The 11,795-nt window shown below is 34.8% G+C and overlaps 2 protein-coding genes across 2 annotated transcripts; both read right to left on the bottom strand.

Annotated features, from left to right (window-relative positions):
* Window positions 1-6,148: 6,148 nt before the first annotated feature.
* Window positions 6,149-8,255, bottom strand: LOC147524617 (putative transcription factor PosF21). The gene is made up of 5 exons (XM_086563582.1): window positions 8,038-8,255; window positions 7,472-7,581; window positions 7,238-7,372; window positions 6,955-7,013; window positions 6,149-6,383 (listed from the first exon to the last, which is right to left on the bottom strand). Exons 1-3 carry the CDS (start codon window positions 8,215-8,217, stop codon window positions 7,309-7,311), a joined length of 354 nt encoding a protein of 117 aa, XP_086419708.1. The 5' UTR covers window positions 8,218-8,255; the 3' UTR covers window positions 6,149-6,383; window positions 6,955-7,013; window positions 7,238-7,308.
* Window positions 8,256-8,365: 110 nt separating this feature from the next.
* LOC147524616 (uncharacterized) lies at window positions 8,366-10,053 on the bottom strand. The gene is given in 5 exon segments (XM_086575563.1): window positions 8,366-8,638; window positions 8,724-8,921; window positions 9,427-9,494; window positions 9,604-9,771; window positions 9,898-10,053. Coding segments are annotated over 4 exon segments (564 nt in total). The 3' UTR covers window positions 8,366-8,638; window positions 8,724-8,749.
* Between the last annotated feature and the right edge of the window lie 1,742 nt (window positions 10,054-11,795).

Below are 11,795 nucleotides of genomic sequence, written 5' to 3'. Positions count from 1 at the left end.
TAATGAGGATAGTTGATGTTCATGACTGGAGTGGGTTTCACTTCTTATTTATGCACAGAGAGGGTATCGACCTTTCGAGTGAAGGTTTAAATTAAAGTTCTAAGTTCAAGATCTTGTTTTACCTCAGACATACTGGCTGCCTTAGCTGTAGACGAAGAAGGCGTGGAGCTGGAGTAATCATTACCTCCTCAGTTGTTACTTTTCTTGGATTGATTATCTAATAAGTTATATGCATCTGTGGCTCATTTACTTAAGAAATTACCTCCGTTCATGATGTTTAAAATCTCCTTATGGTGTTGGGATAGACCTTTGAAGAAGACACGAACTAGTGTGTCTTTACTAAGATTATGATGGGGACATTCTACTAGAAAACTAGTGAAACGATTCCAAGCCTAAAAAAAGGATACTTGAGGCTTTTGGCGAAAGAAGTGAATATTTTGTAGAATTTCGTCTGTCATCTATGGTGGGTAAAATTGTTCCATAAATAATTCAACTAGTTTTTCTCATGTGTCGACAGAGTTCGGCTTTTGTGCCTGTTAGCCAAGCAGCCACTTTGTCAGCTAGGGTGAAAGGAAACACCCTGAGTTTTATTTGTTCAGGTCTTATGTTAGGATGATGAAATATAGTAAGAACTTGGTGTATCCTATGTAAGTGTTGATATGGCTTCTCATGGTCTAAGCCATGAAGAACAGGTAGCAGATTAAATATATTATGAGGGATTCTAAAATCTCCTGTAGTGTCTGCAAGAATTATGCAGGACTCAGGTCCATCGTTTAAAGCTTTGTAAAAATCAGAGAGGGGTCTCTATGGTATTTCTTCACCTATTGCTACAAATGGAGTGGTGGTGGGTGTAGGTTGTGTGTGTGTGTTTCAGTGTGAATTTCTAGATAGGCGTTCATTTTTGAGTGTACGATAAATAAATATGGCAGGTTTATTCATACCAAATCTTAATCTCATTCAAGTTTTAAGTCTAATATGCAATTCCTAGTGAGCATGCAAAAATTACTTGATTATTACTAGAAATAAAATCCTCTTACAGTAGATTCGAGGATGTAAAGAGGTGTTACCTGGAGCGTCCTTGCTACACATATAAATAGCGCCTTCAACAGCCTTGAAGCATGTCTATTTGTTACTTGAACAATTATACTGGTACTGGTCCAGGTGCACGGGGTGGATGGTGAAGTCCTATAAAAAGTATAACCTTATTAGTCCTAGAGATTAAGAATGAGGTTCAGGCTTTTTACTATGGGCTTCGTGTTGGGCCTGTATGTCAGGCCTGTGAAACAGGCTTTGGTAGTGGGTGGGCTTACTAATTTAACTAATATTAATTTTTTTTTTTAATTTTTGTATCAAACCAACGGCTAGGCCACTGAAGAATTAAGGGAGGTTGTCTTTGCGTGCACGTTCCTTAGTTAGAGAACCCCAATTTTTTGAGTTTTCTAGACACCGTTTAGAATGATTTTTTTTTAAGAATTTTTTTTTTTTTATAGTTGATAGCATACGAGTACTGTACTGTACTCGTGAGATAATATTGCAATGAATATAAAAATATTATTATAAGCTAATTAACCTAGGGCACGTGCCGCTTAGGAATATGGCAAATTGGGCGCGTGCCGCCCCTAAAGGGTAGAATGCGGGTCGCACTCTGTGAATGCAAATATAGGGCGCGCGCACACTCGTGAGTTAAAACTAGGGTTTGAAATTTTTAGGATCAAGTCACAGGAGGGCAGGGAGTTGGTTGCGCAACTAGTAAGCTCTCAGACAGTAGCAGAAAAATTCAAAGAAATTGCGAACAATGTTTTCAACATTATTTTTAGTGAATATTGAAAACAGTTTTTGTATTCTAAACATGCAATATGTAACAAAGCAAGATGGTAAGTGGTGCCATTTGATAAGAGATCGCAAAGAAAATTAAGTGTTTAAAAATTAGATTAGAAATGGGAAAACAGTACTTGCCACTATATAAAACTCTCTAAATCATGTGATATAGAGGAGTAGTCATTTTCGAACCACTTTTGCTTGCACGTACTTATAAGGAATATAGAATAAACTACTATTAACTAATGAGAGAGTAATAATGATATCAAAACAGTAAATAATTATACTAAAATAGTATATTTAATTATGAGAAGAGATTAGAGAGGCGGGTAATCTACTATGCGACTCGATTGGCTATTACTTTAGTCATCGATTCGCCTTTCTTGATCGGGAGGGCAAACAACCTACATCTCAATAGTCATTGTCTAACTAGCATGAGATATTAATACCCCCACAAATCTCTTTGATGGGGTTTCTAATCTCTAGCCCTTTCTTATGAGTTATATCTTTATAAACTCATAACAAAGGACTTAAACTCTATTGCAAAAACAATGAAGAACTAAGATCTAATAATCCTCACATAGCTTCATAAACCCCTTCTAATTGAGGTTAGTCTTATTTTATTAGAATCATACTAACTAAATAATAAACTAAAGACAAAATATAAAATACAAGAATTGAATTAATAACTAAAGCTTTTATTAAAAGGTTCTAATGGAGGCTATACTACAAACTAGTTAATTAAATCTAAATTAAAATAAAGAGGGAGAGAGAAACAACCCTAATTACAACTAAACTAATGGGGAGAAAGGAGAGAATAAATTTAGCTTTAACCATCTTTATATAGGAGAGAGTTAGGGTTACATTTTCATGCATGGGCCAAAAATGGGGACTTTGGGCCTCTAAAGTGAACCCATAGTCCATTAGGTTAAGTCTATAGAGGCCACAATTGCTAGAAACTACTTCAGTACCTTTTTCATTCTCTTTCGCAGCTCTGATTTTAATAAGTCTAGGTTCGTTGGAAATCTTATTCCGCGCCGGTCATTTTGACATAAAGTAGGCCTAAGTCCAAAGATACGTCCATTTGAAGTTCTGTTGACCTTTCTGTTTTTTTTTCTACCCGTATTGTCTTTGACTGGGCTTGAAAAGACTTTTTCTTCTTGCTTCTTGGGCTTTAAACATAGAACTCTTCTAGCAATCATCTTGACTCATTTTCCATGCAAAATAACGTCTTTAAGCACATAAACAGCTTCAAGACCTAAAATACACAAAAACACGTAAACAGTAGTACTAACTTTAATTTATTATAAACATAATTGGCTTAAGTAGAATAATATTAAAGAGTTTAAACTACACTTTTTGGTGCTTATCAGTGAGTATATTATCAGAAAAACTTTCACGAGGCTATAACTCGTCCACTAGGGAATTACTAGTGGTTTAAGGCCTTATTACATATGGTCAATGCAATCGCACTCTGCGAAACGAGATTAGTTAGGACCACATTTTTGGCCTCTTATGTGTTTTTTATTTCTCATCTTTGCTTAAGGACAAGCAAAACGCTGTTTGAAGGTGGTGTGATAAGCACCCAAAAGTGTAGTTTAAACCCCTTAATAGTATTACATTTAGACTAATTATGTTTATAATAAATAAGAAGTTAGTACTGTTTACGTGTTTTTGTGTATTTCAGGTCTTGAAGCTGTTTATCTACTTAAAGATGCCATTTTGAATCCAAACTGAGTCAAGATGATAGCTAGAAGAGTTCTATGTTTAAAGCCTAAGAATCAAGAAGAAAAAGCCTTTTTAAAGGCAGCCAAAGCTGGGAACTCCAAGTCAATTCGGGTAGAAAAAGAACATAAAAGTTAACAGAACTTCAAGTGGGTGTATCTTTAGACCCGATCTTAGAATTGGGCCTAATTTATGTCAAAACGACCGAGCTCGAGAGAAGCTTTCCAATAGCTGATTAGGAATTGGGCCTAATCAGAGCTTTAAAATTAGATAAAAAAGGCATTGAAATAATTTCCAACAGTTGTGGCCCCTTTAGACTTAACCTAATGAACTTTGGGCTCACATTGGAGGCCTAAAGTCCCCCTTTTTTGTCCATGCACGAAAATGTAACCCTAACCTTTTCCTATATAAAGAGGGTTAAGGCTAAACCTAACTTGGCTACTACCACATTAGTTTAGTTGTAATTAGGGTTCTCTCTCTCTCCCTCTTTAGTTTAGTTTAGGTTTAGTTAATTAGTTTTTTAGTATAGCCTCCATTAGAACCTTTCAATAAAAGCTTTGGTTATTAATTCAATTCTTGTTTTTATGATTATGTCTTATTCTTCTTGCTTTAGTTTATGTAATCCAATGACACAATGCTAAAACGTCAATTAGAGGGGGTTCATAAAGCCACGTGAGGATGATTAGCCATTAGTTTATTATTGTTTTGCATAAAGAACTTCAAGTTATTCGTTGTGAGTTTCTTGAGATAGAGCTCATAATGAAGAACTAGAGTTTAGAGCCACCACCAAAGAGATTTGTGGGGGAGCTAAACTCTAAAGCAAGTGAAACCTTGATTCGAGATGACTTGGTGTTCACTAGGGATCGGAACAAGCGATTCGATAACTAACTAACATTCAATCAAATCGCGTGGTAGAATTTACCCTGTCTATTATCTTTCTCATTAATTAAATCTACTGTTTCATATCTTTTATCTGTTGTTTTCATATTATAAATTGCTCTCTTATTATTGAATAGTTGTTTAGTCTAAATTCGTGTCAAGTATGTGCAAGCAAGAGTGGATCGAAAATGATTACTCTACTCATACCAACATGTTTAGAGATTATTATATAAATTGATTAGCATGATTTAGTACTGTAGAAACACTGTTTTTACCTTATCAAAACTTCTATTATCAGGATTAAAACTATAGTTTTGGGCTCTTATCAAAACACCCCCAAACAACATTTATTTTGTCCTTAAGTAAATAAGTGAAATTAAAATAAGTTGCCAAAAATATATTCCTAACTACTTTCTTTTCGCTGAGTGCGATTGCATTGACCATATGCAATAAGGCCTTAAACAACTAGGAATTCCCTAGTAGACAAGCTATAGCCTCGTGACAGTTTTCCAGAGAAGGTACTCACAAACTTCATTTATACTATAACGACCACTACAAAAAGAATGACTTTACTCGACTGACTATGGCTGTCACCAAAGGTATTACCCGACAGACCAAAACTGCCGCAAGACCGTCGGAAAATGCTCGGTGGGCATAGGCTTCCGACAATTAATAACCATCGAATATGCCGGCTGTCAAAAACCGTCGGATATTCCTGCTGCTAAAAACCGTCGGATATTCCTACTGTTAAAAACCGTTAGATAGTTCTGTTGTTATGAACCGTCGATTAGACCAGCTGTCACCAACCGTCGGATATGCCAGCTGCTAGCCGTCTGGTAGTTTGCTACTAGACAGTTTTTATCCGTCGGGTATTAGTTCTTTATTTTAAAAAATATATTTCTTATAATAATTGTTTCAGGTATCCCAACATTACATTCTTTCCTGCACCAATTACATTCTTACAAGTTCCCACTCAAATGCTACAAACGCCAATGTATTCATAAAGAAACAATGTGTTCATAAAAAAAAACAAGAATAAGACATGTGGTTCACTAAGTATACATATTACTTCCTTCAGAAACCAAAAATCAGCACCACACCATCTGTCTAGCAACCAGTCCTAGTAATCTCTAGTACCCTAGTAATGACTAAGCACCAATTGTTTAACAACCTGTTGAAATTCAAAACTAGGGCTGGTTAGCTCTAAAGCACATAGTAACACCACCATTGAATGTCTAACCAGCTTGCATCTCTGACATGGGCCACTAGATCACTTGACTATCACAAGATTACTAGTAACGTCTCCTGGGAGATGTATTTGATATGCCTCTAATAGAAATCTACCTACTGATCATGGAGGGAAACATAATTTCTTATGAATGAAAGTAAATTGACTAAAATGCGCCTTTCTTGTTGAGCCTTGCCTAATATGCCATTTCTCCAATTCGGCTGGTAATGCTCAATCTTCAACACATGACCCATTGATAATGTAGTATAAAACGACTAATTTAATGACTGATTCTCATTGGAAAATGGAGTTGAATTAATAATATGAATGCTACCACTACAAAGCATCACTAGCAGTTTCTTAGGAAACATCCATCCACACAGAAGCTAACACTAGAGAGAATACATAATACTTCCGCGCATAACACTAGAAAGATCCCAACATCACAATTATTAAAAAAGAGCTACACTTACTTAGTATATAACACAAGTTGAAAGGGCATGCAACAAAAATGAATAGATGAAATTATAAATTAAAAACAACAACCACAAGTTCAACTAAAAATCTCAACAATAGGAATGAACGAAAAAAATGAGGTGATGAATTTCATCAGGTAAACTAATCCTTATATCTTCACCTTCACCACAACTTTGTCCATTAAACAGTTTAAGGGTTTTAGAAATCAATGATGAACCACTTTAGTCCATCACAATTATTCTCTTTATAAGTTAACCTGCAATTGACAGGAAACATCACCACACAAAAAAAATAAAAAAAGAATAGCAGTACTTTGCTCTCTTTAAAGCTTTACACATACAAAAAAAAAAAAAACCATGCTGAAGAGAAACAAGACCTACGACACAGAAACCAACACAAGTACTAGAAATATCCAAAAACAAGAGCATATACTAAAAGATCATTGGAAAATAAGAAGGCAAAACAGATCAGAAACAAAACAAGGTGTACATACCTATGTACCATAAGCGCATAGAAAATATACATTTTTGTAATTAGCATGTGGTCTTGGACTTTGGGAAGCTCACAAATACAATAATTAGCATCGCGAATACAATAGTTAGCATCATGAAATATAGTTGGGGACTTGGGGCTAATATATTAGCTCAAAGTCGCAACTTAAGAATTCAAATTACAGGGAATTAACCAAAATCAAGGAAACCTTCAATGGATATATTTCATACTGCAGCAAGCCCAACACCACTAATTGATGAAACCAATTTAAGGCAATTAGTTTATGGCCTTAGGAAACTATTAGCTAGTTACCGAACATAAAAGAAAATACATACCAAGAAGAGCACTAAAAAGACCCCCATCACTTATCTCCAAAGACTAAGAATCTTCACCCCTAAAACAAAATATTAGTATATATGAAATCAAAATTTTATTTTAAAAACACTAAAAAGGAGTGAATTTGTGTATTTGGTTGAGTGTGAGAGTGAGTCAGGCGAGCTCTTCAGGCACACTAAAGTAAGAAATAGGTAACTAGAACAAAAAATGAAGGTAGGGGGTGTTTCGTGTGTGTGTGTGTTGGGGAGAGAGAAGGCGGTGAGAGAAATAAAGAATACACACCTGTAATAGTGTCAGCTATGCAGACAACGTAGTTGCTTCTGTTTGTAAGGTTTGAACTTCGTGTTCCAATTCTAAGATATATACCTCATATTTCGTTCCTTGGAACGAGCTGCTGATTGCCAATTAGCCAAAATCCTACAACAATCAGTTTAAGAATAGAGTGTTAACATCATCATAGCGTTCCCTTTAGTCTATACCAAATGCTACGTAACTAAAAATTGGAAGAAAGACTACCATTTGGCACGTTTGGGATCCGCTGAAGCGATTTCAACAAGTTTCTCATTAGCCATTATATTTTCAACTTTGGGCCATTGAACTATGAGCTCCCCATTCACAAATAACTCCTGATAAAAAAAATAAAAAGGAAAAAATAGAAACATACACTATGAATAAGTGAGTCATCAACAAAAAAGCAAGGCACTAAAGTTTCAAAATATTTCACTTAACTAGGAAAACTAGAAAACTTCTAACTAGCCACAAAAATGTTTCGAAGACAACTCTAATGAGTGAAATGGCTAGTCACAACATCTGTACACTCGCTCACAAACAAAGTTGTGGACTCAGATAAGCCAATAACAAAGCATTTATGGGGCTGTTCATTTTAAGTCCAGACTTCTTAGCATGACAGATGGTAAAACTTACATTCCTATATATTATAGAAATATCGTAGAATCGTAGTTAGTTTGAATGGACAAGTCTTTAAAAAGATCTATAAAATGATGTTACTAGTCACTAACAAAGTAAAACACCCAATGCAAACTTCAACTATAAATTTGGCATATTTATAAAAGAAAACTAACCAATTTCCCATCAACATTTCTGATTGTATTCTCGGATAAATTTGGTTTCTCTTTAACAACATCTCCATCCCCATTCTTGTTCTCCTCAACAAATGTGGATTTCGATAAACCATAATTTTCTTTTCCTTCAACTCCATTAGTAACCTGCTTAATGGGATTTTCCAATTCCGTCTCACTCATCTGTAGTAGATAATACTCTAGCCATGTGCTCCGTTGGCTCCGACAATGATTCTACACAATAAAACCAAACACATGACTCAAATAATTCAAACACCACCAAATTTGTTAAATAATTTACTTACCTTGAGTAACAGAATCGATTGAACTGTCTAAATCTAATAGGTTCTTTGACTTCTTTCAGTGTATTTAACGCTTCCTTTCAATAAAAAATTAAATCAAAACCAAATCTGACTTTTATAGTAGCAGTGATGAATCATAAAGTACTTGATTAAGCAATTTCAATTGCCTCGTCTCACTTCCAAAACTCTGTAATTAAAAACAAGCCCCAATCAACAATCAAGAATCAAATATATTAAAATAATACATATAAAATAAAATGAATGTACTAGAGATGAACCATCTTTAACGAATTCGCTTCCAGCTGGCACCCAAGAAAAATGTAGTTAGTTAGTCCCAATTAATTAATAAATTAATAATATTCTTTTATTTTCCTTTTAAGAACTTACATGAAGACGAGGAAGAAGTGGTGAAGCTAGCTTCCGAGTTTATCGGTGTAAAGAACAATTGGAAACCTTCCTACTGTCCCAGCCATGTATGAACGAAGACCACAGTCAATGTGAGTTACATGCCCACAAATATAGTTCTTGCCAACATTTTTTCAGCACCTTATAAAACTATAACCTCCTTAACCCCAATCAATACTCCTAGAACAAAGAATACAACAACAATCACGACATAAAACAGATTCGCTACAGTAGATCTCGCAATCCATGGCTAGTAAAGAGTCGTTTCTTGCTTCTAGATCATGGTTTCACATTCTATTCCCGAGCCTTACAAGTCATACCAATATTTGATTCAGACCTAGAAAGTTCAGGCATAATTTCTTTATATAAATATGCATACTCGATATATAGAAATGATACCAATGGTTAAATCCAAATCACATACTTATATTAAAAGTTTAAAACGCAAGCAGTTAAAGATAATGTGAAAATAGTTTACAAGTAAGAAAAGCTTTAAGAATCAATCAACTACTGAAGTTAACAATACTAGAGCAAACCCGGAGCAGAAGACTTCAGATGGTTAGGCATGAACTACTCAACGATTATACAAATTAAATCAAGCACTGATCTCATGCATAATATGGCCTTAAAACTAGTAAAAACAAAAACAGGTAAAAAAAAGGAACACCCAGTCATCCACACTTACACAAAAATTAGAATGACTAGTTGAAACTCGGAAGCAGTGGCACCAAGGACAATCATAGGTTCAATTGTCTGCTCATGGGGTGTACTCACTTAAACATGGTTCTAAGTTGAGCCTGAACCAAAACGTCTACCTAGGGACAGGATAAATATTTGATATCATACATGCCAAACACTAGACACATAGTTGGTATGATTTGAATATGTTACGATAAAAGCATGAGAAGCATAAGCTCAAAGCAAACCTTTTCCCCCAGTGATATTTGGAAGGCACCTTCCAACTAAAAGAAGCAAAGAAGGCATCATGATCAGGATTTGGGAACTCTTTTTTAACAAACTCTTTAATTGACTACAAGATCACAAAAAATTATTTCCTCCCAGTGAGAGACTTCTGAATACAATGTGGATGATAAAGATACCTATCCACCATGAAACCAGAAGTGTTTTTTCTCCTTCCTAATCTCTATCCCCATACATCACCAGGATTAGGCCAATCAATGGAAACATATGGCAAACTTTCACCTGATGCATTATCTGGCACCGACTTAAGAACAAAGCCATTTTCTTTCAAACCAATCACAGAACCACTACTTCCATCAAGAATATCATGCCTGCGAGATTGGTCTTCCATTGATAGAACTTGTTACCTACAGAAGAAGCAGTTCATCTAGTTATTTAACAACTTCTTAGCGAACACAAATTGCCACTGCATTTCCAACTGCTTGAAACAGAAGTACTACAGTTACACTATACAATCTCACATTATTACTAGTTTCCATAAGCAGTCAGTGGAATTTTACTGACAAGATTTACAAAAAAAAAACCAAATGCAAAAGGAAAAATTCAAAATTTAACTAAACCCCAGTTCATAAATAATCAAAATTTATTAGAAAATAATTAGCAATTATTTACCTTGATGGGTTCACCTCATGAAGTGTTACAAAACAACCTAAAAAATCACCAAAAGAAAAGATTAGTAAATATGTAATCATAATTTGATTTTAACAACCAAAAAAATGAAGAGGTTTAGTCTTTGGTTAAGTGTGAGAGTGATGACTGAGAGAGTGAGTGTGGGAGTGAGGAGATTTGAGATTTGTGTGAGTGAGAGTGAGTGTATGTTACCTTCTTGGAGTGGCTATAAGAGAGGGATGAAGCGGGAGACAACAAAGTCGTGACTGAGAGAGGGGATATAGATTTTAGGTTTTATTTCTTTGTTATTTTATTTTTCCAAACAAATTTAGAGGGGGAAGAGAAATTTATTAGCCGCCTGATAATTGTCAGAGATAAGTCGATGGCCAAAACTCGTAGAAAATTAACCAACAACTTGTAACCATTGCAGAATATTCAAACAACTGTCGGGAAATTATAATGTCTATTGGAAATAACCAGTAACTAAGAACCGTCAAAATATCCAACGGTTAGTAACTCTCATAGGACCGTCGGCCATATCTGAAACACATGAAATACCATTGGAGTTAACCCGATAGATGGCTAGAAAATACCCGACGGACAAAATACGTAGGAAACTTTCAATAGACAAAAACCGTCGGATATTATTTACGGTGTCTATCGGGTAAACTAGATTTTTTGGTAGTGGACTAAGAAATAAAGGTAATTGTCTCCTAATTTTATCTCAGAATTTATACATCTCACTAGTAGTTAAACAAGGATCATCATTCTAAAAGTTAAACTAATACAACCATAATAATCAAATCATTTGAAGATAAAAAACTATACAATGAACTATGCTATAAAATGCAATAGTAGGTCCGTTTCTTAAACTTTTGGGTAGCGTGCTTAAGTAGGTTCTCACAAAGAATGTGTCAAGATACATAACACTTTGATTTTTCCACTCAAGTTTGCTAACTCCAGTGTGTAGTGGGCACTCGTTTCCTCATAATCTAAATAACAATCAAAGAAAGCTGAGGTTGATCAAACACATCTACAACTTACTATCACAACAACCTATTCCTAATTGAGCTAGAGGTTTTTATTAGGTGATACATGGCGTAGGTGGTGATTAAAGAAGGAAGGAAATGAATATTAAAAAAGACAAGTTTGAGATAATATGGTCTTCAAAATATGTAACTAGAGAAAACCTTGTTCTTACTTTGCTTCTACCTTTTGTTTCCTTCCTTAACCCTTTATTTTGGCTTTTGACTCCTTTTTATTCTGTTTTTGGAGTTTGAACTTTCATTTAATTTTTTTTTTCTTTGCATGGAAACTTTCTTTTCTTTCTTCATTGTTCTTTCAAAGCAACCAACAATTATTGCTTTTCCACAGGTCTTTCTCTTTTCTTTTCTTCATTTCATCCTATTTCTCAGACTTATCCAGATAGGTAGGCTGACTTTATTTTTTATTTTGTTTTATTGG

The sequence above is a fragment of the Coptis chinensis genome, chromosome 1, assembly GCF_015680905.1.
Source record: "Coptis chinensis isolate HL-2020 chromosome 1, ASM1568090v1, whole genome shotgun sequence".
NCBI lineage: Eukaryota > Viridiplantae > Streptophyta > Magnoliopsida > Ranunculales > Ranunculaceae > Coptis > Coptis chinensis.
The sequence above is the reverse complement of the archived record's forward strand: the minus strand, read 5'-3'. Positions and strand labels throughout refer to the sequence as shown.